Here is a 16386-nt window from a genome sequence, read left to right on the forward strand (position 1 = left end):
GCACTTGGCGATGGTCGGAAGAAGGGTTTCCATTTTAACGGGAAAAGACCTCTAGCATGATCAGAGGGGCAGCAAGGACAAAACACCAAATATAGGAAAAAACAGAAAAAAATGTAACCATAAGCAGTATTGGTATATAGGGAATGAAAAGATGTAAGTGGAGAAGAAATGCTCAGTGCATCACGGAAAGACCCCAAGCAACCTGAGCCTATGTCAGCATAACTAAGGCGATGGTTCAGGGTCACCTGACAGAGCGACAACTACAGCTTTATCAAAAAGGAACATTTTAAAGCTGATCTTACTATACAGAGGGTGTCAAGTGAAAGCTTGTTCCACAAGAGAGTGCTCTGTCTCCTATTCTACTTTTAGAAACCACAAGTAACCCTGAAGTCTGAGAGCAAGGTGCTCTATTAAAACAGTACAACACTATGAGGTCTTGCATTAGTATTGCGAGTACAGTAATTTTAGTAAAGACCATTCGATTTAGATCAAGTAACATAATATAACGTAACAAATTTATGACACTACTGAACAGTTATTCGCATACCTGTATATTTATCTTTTCTTCAAATAACTTCCACGAGTAGCGTACAATCTGAACTGTCTGTCAAGGTTTGTCTGTCTGCCTTGGGGCTAGGGTCCTTTGAGACCTGAGAATTAAACCTGTGAGGAAATCCATTCATCTAGTCAATCACAGCTGGATTAACCACAGCCTCTGGCAGTGGTCAATCGATACCTTCTGCAGTGAGGTGCCGAAGTTCCCAACGGAACCTGTGCAGAGCGGCTTGGCAGTACAGCAAACTGGATCGTTGTTTAACACCAAAGTAGCCGCAGTCTGAGCATGTGCTCCGAGGGATCTCTCGGTCAATATCAGCATCTCTCAGCTTAAATATAAACAAGAAGCGTGTTTGTGCTTTTGGGGTGTTCAGGGATGAGTCACGCTTGGTTGGAGTGCCTCTAAGAACCAACACATTATAAACTAATTAACACATTGACTTAAGAAATACTATGATCTTATTTTATTTTCTGCTTCAAGCAGGAACTTTTTACTGCTCTCTGGACATTTTTTGGTTTCTCTTGTAACCATTTCGCCAGATTTCTTTTGGCTCTTTGGCCCCAAGAACTCAACACAACTAAAATTGTTCACACCAGCAAAGAGAACTGAGAACCTATAACTCAACCTAAAAACCCAAGGAAAAAAAACAAACAGAATATGCTATCTCTACTTCTAGTATGACTTTTAATCAGACTTGTGCTTTATCAGCTAGAAATAGGCTGATAACTAATTCACATTTTATGATGCTAATAAATCAAGGTTAATATAGTTTAAAAAATGTAACCTACATTTCATTTAACAGCACAACAAAAAAATCTAAGCTCTGGAAACTTCTAGCTCTGTTTTGAGCTCAAAAAGCTTCACCTCTTGTCTGAGAGTTGGAAATAAAAGCAAACGCAGTTTAATCTACTTTGAATCAGAACGTTATTGCAAAAGCATTACAGTAGGCTACATGTAATTTGTGTCATCCATGTTCTTATGTGTGTGAAATAACATAATGGAGTCCTGAACAGGCTTAAATAGTCCAAGTTGTGTGTAACAAACACACGTGACAGTGATATTTAAGGGCAAGAAATAAGAGAACACTTGGACGGGATTAACACACAAAAGGACCAGTCTGAACTTTTAACTATATCCAGCATAACAACCAAATCATCTGACGTGGCCTTTGCGTTAACTTTATACCAATTAAAAATAAAGACTCAGCCATTATCATATTATTAGACTATCTGCTCTGCAGGCGCAAAGGAAGACTACAAACCAAATTTTCATAACAAGCAACTGTGGGGAGTAATGACTCTTGCCCTACACCAAGAGCAAGGGATTTAATTAGCTGGCAGGGCTGTAATGGCCTTGGCATTTATAAACTGCTGCCCCCCCAAAAACCTGGCACTGTGCCTGCCTGACATTTCCTTTGGTGAGGAAAGAGTGGGTTGCAGTGGGAAAAGGACTTGCCACTTGAGGCTTTTTGGTTTTGGGCACCCACGTAGTAAAAGCGAAAGAAGGCACAGGTTCTTTAACCGTGTAGTCATTATTTAAACACAGAGACTATCGATTTATTAAACAGTTAAACAGACAAAGCAGCTCTTTCAATTAATTTTTATGCAGCTTCATTCAGATTTTTTACACTAAACTGAAAAACCCGTGCTGCTTCAACCATCATTTTTTTGGGCTCTGAAACTTTAGATGTAATCAAGATAATGGTTGTGCTACAGTTTGAGTCATCTTTACAAGTTAAATGATTACTGCGAGTGTTTTTTCTTTTCTTTCATGCAACCCACGGGACCTGTGAGCATGAGCTCGCTGCTGAACAGAGCTGTGCCTCCAGTGCTGCAGTGAGACCTTTGCAAAGCAGTACTTTCTGTAGGTTCAGGTATGAAAAGCAGCTGAGCCTAGCAACAAAGCTGCTTAGCTGGCAACAGTGAGGTGAACCAAAGCCTGATGGCTGCTGTGAGTGAGATGCATGTCCAAACGAACCATCTGAATCAGTCTTCTGATTCCCCAAACTAAAAAACCCAATACGTGTCCAACGAGCTGATGCTCAAATATTGACTGTTCAGGTAGAGAACCTTGAAAACTATAATAACGCGCTTAGCTGAGCACCAGAGAAAAGTACAGTAAAGTATAACATGTGGACAATGGTGTCCACATACTTTTGAATAATTTGGGTTTGGCACTATTCATATTTTTCCCAGTGAGGAGACTTTGAGAATTTTTCTGCATACAGTTTGTTTCAAATCTTTTCTTTTTTGTTTTCACCCTGCAGAAACTGGGTCTATAAATGTAAATGAGGAAGAGCTCAACTCGCCTGCACTGAACTGCTGATTCAGCTAAATACTTATCAATTCAATTCAGTTCAATTTTATTTATACAGCGCCAAATCACAACAACAGCTGCCTCAAGGCACTTTATATTGTAATTAGGGCTGGGTATCGTCACCGATTTCTAGAATCGATTCAATTCCGATTCACAAGGTCCCGAATCGATTCGATCCACGATTCAATTCAATTCGGGGAAATTTTGCCTCAGAGAGTCAGAAATATTATAATTCAGATCATGCATCAGTACATTTCCATATTTTTATATCTATAAAAAGAAAGCTGACACTTGTGAGACTTTATCAAAGGTGTAAGCATCACAGCAGATGCCTTTGTGTCAAAGTAGCTGAAGATAAAACACAGAAAAACGTGAAGGTGATTTTCCAGGCCTGAGATTTTATAAAAATATTCTGCAGTAGATCAAAAACGAAAGAAAACCATTAATCAACATATGAGCATTACCTGATGCTGCTGAAGTGGAAGCAAAGCAAAGTTACAGAGGTTTTATTAGAGACACAGGTAAGCGTTTTGCAATTTTGCATAATTTTCAAAAGTTTAAATTTGTTCAGTAATGAACAGCAGAAATTAGGTTTTCTTTTCGGAAGTGAGTAAAAGGAAAAAAAACAGCCACCGACAGCGCTGTAAACCACTGTAGACTTGTGCGTAATAAGCAAGCGAATAAAGAAAACAGAATTTTAGACGGGAAACTGTTCTTGAAGTATACAGACAGAGAGAGAGAGAGAGAGAGAGAGAGAGAGAGAGGGAGAGAGAGAGAGGGAGGGAGGGAGGGAGAGAGAGGGAGAGAGAGAGAGAGAGCTGTGCATGAAGTGTGATTTTATCGTGTTGGAAGCAAAACAGCAAAAGTAAGAGGGAATTCATGACGATGTTCATGTGAAGCGTAGTTTGCTGCTTCTTTTGCTGCTGGTTCAGTCAAATAGTTTGGAGAGAGATAAAACTAACAGCTTTAGAATCAGCGCAAAAAAAGGCGTAAACACAAAGCGCGGACCCGCCGAAACATCAGAATCAGCGAGCTGCCGGCTTTCAGCCCTGACCGTGTCCGTGCCGTCGGGTGAGAAAGGCGACATCTCGCTGATTCTGATCCGTCGGCAGGTCCGCGCTCTGTGTTTACGTCTTTGTGCAGAATCCGTGTACCTGCTCTCATTTACTGTTTAGCTGTTTGGTGGTTGTTGAAATTTTGTGAGGTTTCACCTGAGATTCTGGCGTTTCGGGCAAAATAAATTTTTATTAAAAAAATCGATTCAGGATTTTAATGAATCGATATCACGTTATCCAAGCTAGAATCGATTTTAATCGATAAACTGATAATCAAAACCCACCCCTAATTGTAATGTCCACCCTACAATCATTCATACAGAGAAAACCCCAACAATCATATCACCCCGTATGAGCACGAACTTTGGTGACAGTGGGAAGGAAAAACTCTCTTTTAACAGGAAGAAAGCTCTGGCAGAACCAGGCTTTTCAATCTTATTTGAAACACTGATCTGTTTAAATGTCTATATACATTTGCTAATGTCATTAATAGCCACTCGTTGTCAGAATAGGTGACCATAAGTTGCCTCACCTTTCTTGCTCCATCCTCATCTTCATGGTCTCCTCGTCTGACACCTGCGTCTCCTCTGGCCTCCACTTGCTGGAGCCTTTACGATCAATCTTTTCTCCCGGCCGCTCATCCTTTCGGTGCTTCCCAAACCTGGAGTACATAAACAATTAATATCCACCACTTCATTAATGCTGCTATACTTCATTTTAATATTTTTTGTTGTATTCAAATTATGATTCGTCACAAGTTACTGCTGCAGTTGCATGACTAGACAGAAAGTCAGAAGCTACGGTGCAATTTCAAAAAACTCTATATCAGCTAATGTGATGCAAAACTGTCCTCGTAAACACAGATGTGTCTGCCAGAACCCTGACAATAACCCAACTTTTACCAATACGGCTGAAATGTTGTCTGCGATCACAAAAACAGCCCACTGCTACGACTTAACAGTTAATCAAGCCCACAAATGAAGCATTTGAAAAGTAGCTCTCACAAATTCAAACCCAATTCAGTTCTTTTAAAGTTGTGGAGAAGGCGTAGACGCAGCCCATCACAGTAATTATATTCATAGGGAGGGAGTGACGATTCACCGAATAGGAGGCACCGCAAAGATATTTCAGCTTGATTGACTCAGTATAAAGCTGCAGCCTGTTGAAGAAATGACTTTGGCAGCGCGCTCGCTTCTACAATGAACTGCCGTGATTATTCACAGAGAAATTGGTCCGCAGAGAATATCTACGACTTCGAAAGAGACAGCGCTGAGAAAAAACCAAAGAGGTGTGTCTGTGTGTTAATGAAAGAGGAAGACAGCGAACAAGAGGAAAAAAATGAACACGCACAAGAGAAACTCGTTGAATGAACCATTAAGACCGAAAACTAAACTATGGCGAAGAGCACAAAGACTACCTTGAAAGGAATGTGTGAGCGTCTGTGTGAGAAAGCTTCAGAAGAAAGAGCGATGGGAAAAAAGAAAGTGAAAACTCCGAAAGTAGAGTGCGCTTAAAGAATAAAGAGGATGAGTGTAAATTGCCTGAATATAAGTGCAAAAGAGAAAGAAGAAAAACACTTAGATGACAGGTACGTGAATTTGTGGTTTGCATGGAAATCAATACAGAAGAAAGAGAACTGAAAGCAATAAAAGTAAATACAAAAGTAAATCGATGAGAGAAGCACAAGAACCAACAAAACAAGCAAATGAAGCTGCACATAAAACCCAGAGGTGAGAGAGTGTAGGAGTGAGTTAAACACTGAAAAATAAAAGAGAAAGAAGAAAACGGCAGCGCACGGGGGAAAAGGTAAGAGAGAAAAATAAATGAATGCAGGCCTGAGAGAAAAATGCATAATGCAAAATTAAATTAAAGTCATATGAATCATGTAATTCTCTTTGTGGAAAAATACAATGAAATGAGACATGAAAAAAGAAGAGTATGATAAAAAGTGTATGGAAATTAGTAAAAGATGTGGATCAAAGTCATAGTTCATTAAAAACATAAATAAACTATGAGAGAGAAAAAAAGACTTTCCAAGACTTTTTCTGTTTGTGGCATTTTTAAGAAGTCGCTGATATATTGTTTATATTTCTACTAGTTTAGTAGCAGTTATACCATAATTACATAATATGTGATGATACAGTTATACATTTTGTTGTGATATAAAAACTGTGTCACAATATCACAGCTATAGCGAGACCGCGTGTTTATGTTCGGTGTACACAACAGCAAGTCTGAGAGCGAGAGCTGAAATTCCTGATATGGCTACAAGAAGGAAAAGCGGGACTGTAAGCATCTGGTTAAAAAGCTTGACCCAAGATTAAACAACCCAGATATAAATTATATTTCAGGTTAATTATGTGACAATATTCTGCTGCTCCTGGCGAGTTATATCCTTACGCTGTTTTAGGTACTGTGAAACTAAAGAGTAGCATTGATTTTATTCCTATATGTAAAATTCTAAGGAAAAACAAGACCAAGGGTACTTTGATTAATGCTGTGTCCCTGCTATTGCACTGCAATGCTACTAGCATCTTGTTTCAGTAGATTCACAGACATTAAAAAAGGAGAAACCGCTTCGATACCACACGCTAGTTCAGCTGCACCTATAAAGGTGACATCATACAGGAAGGCATAGCTCAAACTGATGGATCAACTCCTGCTCCACTGGACTAAAGCAGCAGTCCTCAACCTTTTTTGCGCCAGGGACCGGTTTAATGTCAGACAGTATTTTCACAGACCGGCCTTTAAGGTGTCACGGATAAATACAACAAAATAAAATGATACAACCAAGACAAAAACTGTGGTATTTTGTAAATATAATAATAAACGCAAATTCACTGTGTAACTGTGTAACTTTATTAGCAGCGTCCTCCTGAAATGCGCCAACAACATTGAGAGTAACATCCTCCTCTCTGCCCCTTAATGCTCTCAGGTCGCTATGGTAACGCGTGAATATTTCTTTCAAAATAAAAGACACAACTACAACACGGGAAAAGACCCAGGGAAACCGAGTTAACGATAAAAACCCTGAAAATCATAAATTTCACACCCGAGCCTCAACTCTCGCGGCCCGTTACCAAACGACTCCGGTTCGTGGCCCGGGGGTTGGGGACCGCTGGACCAAGTACCGGGGTACAGTTGAATATAGGTTTGCATCATCCATATGCTCATAACATGTCAACTGGGTAAATGCTTGTGAACTTTCTCCACAAAATGAGGGAATAAATGGATTAAAGAACAAGCAAGCTGCTTTCTGGTAAACGAGCGATCTGCTCAGAGTTCGACTCGTTTCCTGTCACGTCTTTACCATCTAATACCCAACACACAAAAAAAATGCCTTGCAAATTAGTTTTTCACACCATCTACACAGCTTCCCTAGTATTCCTTGAATGTTGTGCTAAGTACTAACCCCAAAGAGAGCATATACTGATACCATGGAGTGTAAAAGACAAACAGAAAAGCTAAGAGACAGGAATGAGGAAAAACTGCAGCTGGAGGGGGGAGGGGCGCAGACTAAGGGCCATTACTTGATTAATTTAACTACGGCTGTCTGAAATGCTCAGAGTGACAGCCTGCCGTTAATGCTAAGAGCAGGAGTGATCTATCACGGCGAGAGACGGTTGACACTTTCTCCACACCACTAACTTTCATTAACAGCCCCTTTTAAAAAACAGCCTCGTCATACACACACGTACGTGCGCAAATACCCGCACGGTGTGATTTATGACTGAAAAGGGAAAACTTTGAGGAGGAGACCGAGTATTAACCATGACACCAGGGCTTTTAATAATCTTATATTCCAGGCACAGTTAGACCCGCCTCGTCTTGTGAGTGCAACAGCATCGATAAAGAGGCTTTGACTGCTTTCTGCGGTTTGAAAAGATCACTTCAAAATGTCAGGGACTGAGCTGATTGAATTCAGCAGACCACCCGTGAAACACCGTTAATCCTTTTAATAGCACAAAAAGTGAAAACAAGTTTTTGGTAGCGTGCCGCAGTTTTTCGGGAACTCGCATAATCAGATGTGCGTGAGGAGCAACGCTAATTGCCAAGTAACTTGTTTTTGATTTCCACTGGGCAGAGACACACTATCAACCAGATGGTCATGAGCAAAACATCTCAACAACCAATGAATGGACTTGGTTGCCCAGTGATTTTAGTGATGACCTAATTTAATCGAATTACATCCACAGCTGAGGTGTACACCTTTAATTTTAAAACAACTAAGATTTTTAAGGTGGCCTTGCTGTCTTCTGTCACATCGAGGCCACATTTAGATTATTGCAAAAGTTTTCATCAATCCAACTTTTTTTCCTGATGTGAAATTACTCATATAAATTCATGTCTCCAAGGAAGGTGTTTCATCGGAATTTTTCAGTCATTTATTTCAATGATGGAACTGTTACACCGTTTTAAAATATTTTAATCAATCCAGCTGTATACTGAGTCTGCAGAATGCCTCACATTTGTCTTACACTATACACAGATTAACCATGGACTATATATAAATATATATCCATATAAATGATCGATGTACCAACCCAGATGTCACCCGATGCGTCATTTGGCCCCATCTTAGTTTTTAAGACCCAGAAATGATTATATTTAGATGACAGGGTGGAATTTCCCCTCATCGAGGGAAGGCACAACCCATAATCCGCATGGGTGCACATTTACAAATACTTGCATATTAGCTCTAAGTAACATAGAAACAGAAACGCATTAGAATTTCACTCACCATATCTGGTACACAGATTTATAGGAAGGACTGTTATTACAATTAACCACTAAGGATAAAATCGAGAACCAGTTCCCAGCAGTCCAATTCCTTGGAATTGTTCGTTTGCTTGCCTATCGATTCCGGTCATCGGTTGCATTTGCACTACACATTAATGCACACACCAGGAGGAACAGTGGTACTTTTCTACAGCGTGGATATGGACATTACTTTTATTTTTAATGTACAAAAGTATGAGAGCACGATGTTAAAGTGCAAACTAAGACAGAAACAACTGCTAATATGCTGCTAATGAATCTTTGGCTCTTTATAAGCACCTGGACAGACAGCATGCTAATGCTAAGGTAGCCATAGGGATGCTAAAGCTGAGTGAATGCCGACCCCAGCCCAGCGTCCAGACCCTGAACTTCAACAGGTAACAAAAGAGCAGTGATGAGCAGTCAGGCTGCAGTCTTCGTGTTTCTAAAGTCGAATCACTAAGTGTTCTGTGTAACATGTCTACTTTTTTTGAGTAATGACCCCAACACTGGCCACAACAAAGAGGGTAAATACCTCCAACATGCACAAACATTTGACTACACAGCATGCAATTAATTTGCATGAATGTAATGTCTCTGCTTAGCGATGGTGGTGACTCTCAAAGCAGAGCCAATGAGAACCCAATGAAAATGAAGAAGAGAATCAATAAAGAATCGAATCAAAGTGAAATCACTGAAAATGCTGCTGCTTTCCTAAGGCTACTCATGCTGCATCACTGCTGGTGTAGTGTTGCAAGATTGAATACCATGTCTTAAGTTGCAGGAACACCCAGCACTACATGCAATACCTCAACATAAACATATTATTACCTACAGCTACGACTATAAGGACCGCAATTATTAGCATTTTATCTTGCGGGCACCAAAATAACAGAGCACGATGCATTGACGTCCCTTCATCCATGACTAATCTTTCCTCGTCGCTGTTCAAGCCATCTCCGAGTCTAAGCTTGCTCCGCTTACTCGCACACAAACATGCACTAAAACCACTGCAAATTTAGTGTAGCCCTCAAATTTCTGGGCAATGACCACGTTCGCAGATGCCAAGCCCATAGACTGGGTGTTGCTTCTGTGTCCAAGTGATGATCAGAGAGCGAGAGAGGAGAGGAGCGGGAGAAAGGGGGAGGGAGGGCTACAGTTGGCAGGCCGCACTGTTGGCAGAGGCTGATGGTAATGATGCTTTGATTGGGACTGAGTGTGAGGCCTTCGAGACATGAGAGGGTCAGGCAGTGGCAACTCTGTTGATCACACACACGTGTGCGTGAGTGCGTACACAGACACACACACGGTCCTCCAACTTCTAAGGGCCTCCCTCTCCTGATCCACCCCTCCTACATGCTAACACATCAAAGCTCCCGGACACTCGCGCACCATAAAACCTTAACTCACAAACGCTGCCTCGCTCAAACACACGACACTCATCGGGAGCTCTTAACATGCTGTACAGCCACTCTTGGTATCAAACTTCCCAATTCACAGAGTGACACGGGCACACTTATAAAAACCTATGCCATTGTTCTCCACACAGCCAGCCTTTGCCTTAAGTTTCATCACGACGTGTTGACACTGACAAATGGAATACATAAATTCGGATGCTTTTCCCCCTCTTAGTAACATATTTGTTGCTAAATGCTCACTGCTGTGGTGTTCGCTAAACTGTAGCTCCCACATATCACCTTTCAGTCACACAATGTGGGTGTTAATGGGACTTTTTTTCCTCCTTTGGATTTTCTCTTTATGCTTATTTTGGAATCTGGATGTGGTATTTTTTGTGTGTCTTTAAAGCACATTGAAAAAAGTAAAAAAGCTACATGTACGCTTTTCCTGCTCTGTTCAGATGTGATACATATTCAGATTAGGTCTCTACCAGTGTCATTTATCTAAATAAACAACAAACTGTGATGTAAATAATACACTTTATTAATTTTCCTCTTAGATACAATACTTTCTTGCCCAGTAGTATGAATTATAGAGTAAAGACACAACAGTTTAAATATATTTATATTTTATATTTTGATGAAATTGGAGGAATTACTGTTTAAACTTAAAAATTTGCATCCATAAAATGAACCGGTCCCCTCAAAATTTGAACTTCTCCAGGAACTTGCTTCAATATCAAGTTTACTGAAGCCAAACTTTCTGGGATGTGCCCTTTAAAATTAGTATGAGGTCCAGATTACACACACAGACAGATGGATTGAATGCATCTCGCATCATTATTTTGGGGCACACAGCTGTCTCGGCCAGTAAACACTAGGCGTGGATCAAACAGGCAGCCAGACGCCGTTTTAATGGATCAGATCTGATGTGGGCTATATTTGAGCCAATCAGAGCAGGATAACATTGATGCTTTGACAATACACGCCAATCATTAACATATGGCAGGATAAGAAGGAAACTAGTGCTAAGTCGGTGTGAGTGCATGTGCATCTGTAAGAAAGGAAAGAAGATTACTGCAGTGTGCGGTTGTCTGTGACCAAAATTGTACGCGTGAGCTTCCCTGTCACTTTAAATCCAAAATCCAGCATGTATTTGCAGCTTGTGCATATCTATAAACCTCTGCATGTCAGTATGTGCAATGCATATCTTCAAGTCTGTGTATGTTGGAGCTAATTAGGTCAAATGTATATAGTGGAATTATTTACAGTATTTGTTGATGTGTATAACAATGTAGCGTTTATATGCAACTCTATTGTCTTACTGCACTGTCTCAACCAATGATCCCCCTTTTCTGTACGTTGCATTTTATTCTTGTTTTGAGGATTAAATATTATATCACATTAAATATATTCTGTAGTGTTACAGTGGATGTATTAGTGGACAGCATGATGCCCAAAAAAGGCTTAAAGTTTAATTTAAGCTCCAAATGAGACTTTCCTGCTCCTAATTCTGTATGATGTCACCGAGAGGGGATTTTCTCAATATGGTCATCTAAGGCACACGCCCCTCTGTTTGTAAGGGGCAGCCAATCAGAACAAAGCTGGCTTAAAGAGAGATTAAAATGGCTTGTTTTACACTCTGCCCAGTTTGAGATAAATAAAGATCAACTTAAACCTTAAATTACACAAAGCTATTACAGTAGCATCCAAGAATAAAAATATGGAGCTGAAGATTAGCGTACACTTAATTAAGCCATCACGTCAAACAGATTTGTCTTTAGTTTGACAAAAATTATTTTCAATGAAGACCCACTTAATAGACTTTTTTTTTTTAAATGTGTTTTCAGTTGGCTCACCTCCGTGATCTGTGATTATAGAATAGTATTTATGATTTTTGGCATTTGATTAGTCTTTTTATTCATTCTGCAACATGACGGCAACATCTGGACTAATTACAAACCATCTCAGTGAAAAGAACAACTACTAGCCCAGCCTACCTGCAAAAACTCCCTGAAACACTATGCAAGAGGATCTTATTGTTTACGTCTTTTATTTATTTTTCTGTTTAAGTTGACTGATAACAAAAACAAAACAAAAGCATTCTAATGTTAATTTTTGGTTCTCCATTTTATAAACTGGATCTATAAATGTTGACCGTTCACTGTTAAAATTCCCCTCAAATCCACATAATCCACTTCCCTTCCCTCACCCTCATGAGTTTAAAGCTCCTTTTATTCTCTCATCTACTTTTTATTTCAGAAGATTGCGTTTGTCTTTTGCTACCTGTTGCTCCAAACCCCGTCCTTCTTTCGCACATATTTTCGTTATCTCCTCATCTCTGTGGACCTCATTATTTCTCCCCATCAAATATTGATACTCTGTCTGATATACTCGCTGTTTTCCCCACTCTGTGTCACTGTCACTTTGGTCAATATCACAGACAGATAAAATTACTGGCAAGATCTAAAGCTTTCCAACAAATCGGATGAGAAGACCTTCAGACCAAACGACCTGTACACCAATAGTAATGAGGATTGGGACAGAGAAAGGGGAGGGAATATGTAGACAACACGCTAATGAGAGTGCGTTTGTGTGTGCTATTTAGCTATAAGAGAGCATAACAGTTGTAATATCAGAGGCTGAAAAGAAATTAATTAGAGGGAGATAAACCACAAAGGTCAAGTTGTCTGGGAGTCTAATTAAGGTTTCCACAGACTATTTAGCAGTGCCACGGTTGTATAACAGGCTTGTCAATCGTCTCCATTATGCAGGTCTTTCTGTTCTACCAAGCGTTCCAAAAATGAGGCGAAATGTTACATCTGTCTAAAAAACAACAATAAAAAAAACAGAAAGTTCAGGTTGTCCATGTCTAGACCTGTAATGAGTGATTTAGGGTTCTTGCTCTTCACGCAGGCAGACAGAACACAAAGCTCGCTCAATGTTCACAGCATCGATCACTGTGGCTTTGACACGAGCTCTGATATTGAACACAAGATTCTCTCTTTTTCCACTCTTAAAAAGTTACGGAGGCGGGGTACAGGAAACAGAAACCCTCAAAGATATGACGTTTTTCCCCCCAAATGAAAATCATCTGCTGCCGTCGTGCTTTTATTAAGGGGACAAGCGCACATGTTGGAGGCGGATTTGTCTGCTACACAAGGCAAGACACAAGTTACAACACCACAAGATAAAATATGAACACACTGTGTACGGTGGCCCTGGGAGGCCAAACGGACTGCAACTTAAGAAAACACCAGTAGTAAGAAAAACGCTGCAAAAGCACACAAAACACAACGGAAATAGGAAAAAACTAATTTCTAAAAGCACAAGCGAAGTGTTTCTGGGGAGACAATAACCCGACGGACCAGTTGCAGGAACCAAAATATGCTAAGATTTGCGCTGGGAGACACTTAAAAGAAGTGGAGGATCTATCGGTTTTGTGAGGAAAGAAAAGATGAGAGGCAAGTGTGTTAGCCTAACTATTATCTTAATTGCCCCTTGGGGATAAATAAAGTTGTTTTAAAAATCTGTCATCAGTATTGTATGAATCATGATAAAACACACCAATTAAGTTTTGGGTTCCTGCAACTGGTCCGTCGGGTTATTATCTCCCCATAAAAACTTCCCTTGTGCTTCTGGAAATCTGTTTTTTCCTATTTCCGTTGTGTTTTGTGTGCTTTTGCAGCGTTTTTCTTATTACTGTTGTTTTCTTAAGTTCCAGTCCATTTGGCCTCTCAGGGCCACCGTAACTGTGCGCTTATGTTTTGTTCTCAGGCAAAGTTGAACCAAAAAGTAAAAATAGTAAAATAATACAAAAAAAATGCAAGTGTGTGTTTGACTACATACACAGACTCAGTCGATAAGATGACCCTAGTTGCCCTATAAGCTCACGAGCTTAAATCTGTTTGCATATATTAAAATATTGACATTGCATGCACAGAAATGTCTTGAAAACTAAACTGAACTTTGTAAAATTTAATGAGGACTTGTCTGCTTACAGCTCTGATTGCTATTAAATGAAACCATAAAGTCATACAAGTCTTTGATTAGTTACTGTTACTCACTTCAAAAGTTTTAAAACTTCACCTGAACATGTCCCCGAGTCCCTTCAGCATCCCCTTCTTAGGTTTTCCCTTGTCCTTGTCCTTCCCTCCCTCCGGCTTCTTCTTTTCCTTCCCTCCCTTGTCCTTGTCCTTCTTCTTCTCCTCTTTGGTGCGGTTTGTGCCATTGACCAGTGGCTTTTCGGTAATCGACAGCGGCGTCTGGTCCGCTACTGTTGACACAGAGTCTCTCCCCGACCGTGAACTCTCCTCAGTGTCCTCCTCCACTAAAGGGAGGGAGCAATAAAAACAGAAGACGACAGGGGCAGAAAATTGGAAAGGAACGAAGAAAGCGTTCGTGTTAACCATTGAACAGGTAAGTTTTAAGATGGACTGTAGCACATGTGAAAATCAATAACCTTAATAAATGAAAATCTATAAGTCATAAACGCGCAATTATGTCTCCTAAGCACCAAGAGACTAATACAATTTAAATACATATTACAAGTGCTTAAAGAGCTCTGCTCTAAAACGAGACAGAAACCATTAGAGACTATTAGACACAGACTTATGGTGAACGGCGACACATTTGTACAGTTTTATGTCACTATGGTGTGGTACGCTACCTAAATTACATAATCTTCATACTTTTGTAATACTGCGGTTATTGAATCGTTAATGAGTCATTGGACAATCAGCACATCAGATTAAAGATACAGTAGCTACACTGCTGTCTCCTTCTCAGTTCTTATATTTGGAATGTTTAATTCATTACACAGAATAAAAAGACTAAAGCAAAGAAGGAGGGTTGTTTATCAGGCTACCCTGTGTAATCTTTACCTAAATTGACTTAACACTGCTCAAAAAGTAATGTATGCTTGAGAGGTTTTGAGACATTTTGACTTTTACTATAAATTAAAAAGCTGTTTTTTTTATAATATACAGCAGTTTAAAATTTGAACAGATTTCCCAAAAGATGGAAGCTCCTCTGTCGACTCCACTTAAGCTGCCCCTTAGTGACACTGTGACCCTGTGATATCTGATACAGTGCAGGTTACATCCTGACTCACCCAGATGCCATTGCCACAAGCAGTGATAATATCAGCTGCCAGATATTGAGCATTAGTCAGAATGCCGTCACTCCCATGCACAAGCATGAAAGCCACGTCAAAATTTTAGGTACTGACACTTCATCCGTTTCAATAATGATCCCTGCTGGGAATCATCATTGCTGTTAGTGTGAGTCGGCATCATTTCAGTAACCCAATGCAATGCCACATAACATTTCACATGACACATTGCAGGCGAAGGAACCGCCTGGGTTAGGGGGACACCGTGGTCGCTGTGGGAATCAAACCTGTGATGCTGCGAAAAGACGGTCACATTAAGATGGACCGTTTGATGCCTTACATGTCTCCATGCCCTCGTCGTCCTCTTCCGTGGCGGCCGGTCGGTCGTAGGATTTGTCGATGGCTGCTCTGAAGCTTTCGTTACAGCCCCGCCCCCTGATGATACGAGGGCGAGGCCTGTGGAAGGGGACGTCCCCGTTCAGAGTTACCTCTGCTACTGCTGTCTGGAGACTCTCGAGCGAGCTGGACTTCTTTAGGCCCAGCGATGGCCCCACGTCCTTTGTGGAAGAACCTAACGGGGGATATAGCAGTACGAAGTGAATGACATGAACAAACAACTCTGACCAAAACCTCTCCATCCACAGCAGAGGCCTTCAAACGACCCCATTAATGCTTTTTAGTATCGTTTATTGTACTATACACTAGAATGGATCTCTATGCTGACATATGAGGATATAAGTTTAGCATACAGGCAACACATCTTATACAAATGAAAACAAACCTTTCTTCAGGAGTCAGCTGTATTATTACAACAGGTAAAAATGTTTTTTACCAATAAATGTCACCTCTATTGTTAAGATGTTGCCTTGTTTGTAGTGTAGCGCTCATTATCCTTTACTTATCCATGTGTACCACATCTGTATAATCCCTGCATAGCAGCTTTTTTGACAATTTCAAAACAACAAGCAGCTGACTCACAGTCTTTCACGATCTAAAAACATTTTAGCCACGAGCAAAGAACAGCTCACTACGTTATCGCTTTAGGAGTGATCACAAGACTGTTCGTGGACTCCTGCCATCAGAGGAACTGATGACCCAGAGGATTACTTTTGATGGCAATGTCCCTGCAACAATATGGAATTAGAGGTGGTACATTAAGCAGCTACTGTGGCTACATAGAGCTGATGCTAT

The 16386-nt window shown here is 40.4% G+C and overlaps 1 protein-coding gene across 5 annotated transcripts in view; it reads right to left on the bottom strand.

Moving 5' to 3' along the window:
• pard3ab (par-3 family cell polarity regulator alpha, b) overlaps nucleotides 1–16386 on the bottom strand; it is a 238652-nt gene that overhangs the window by 63455 nt on the left and 158811 nt on the right. For all 5 annotated transcript variants that reach the window (XM_063462892.1, XM_063462889.1, XM_063462891.1 and 2 more), the window contains 3 exons: nucleotides 15536–15766; nucleotides 14172–14412; nucleotides 4460–4588 (listed from right to left, as the gene is read on the bottom strand). In XM_063462892.1, coding sequence (XP_063318962.1) covers nucleotides 4460–4588; nucleotides 14172–14412; nucleotides 15536–15766 — 601 coding nt within the window. The remainder of the gene's footprint in view (nucleotides 1–4459; nucleotides 4589–14171; nucleotides 14413–15535; nucleotides 15767–16386) is intronic.

This window comes from Pelmatolapia mariae, linkage group LG18 (genome assembly GCF_036321145.2).
Source record: "Pelmatolapia mariae isolate MD_Pm_ZW linkage group LG18, Pm_UMD_F_2, whole genome shotgun sequence".
NCBI classification, from domain to species: Eukaryota; Metazoa; Chordata; class Actinopteri; order Cichliformes; family Cichlidae; genus Pelmatolapia; species Pelmatolapia mariae.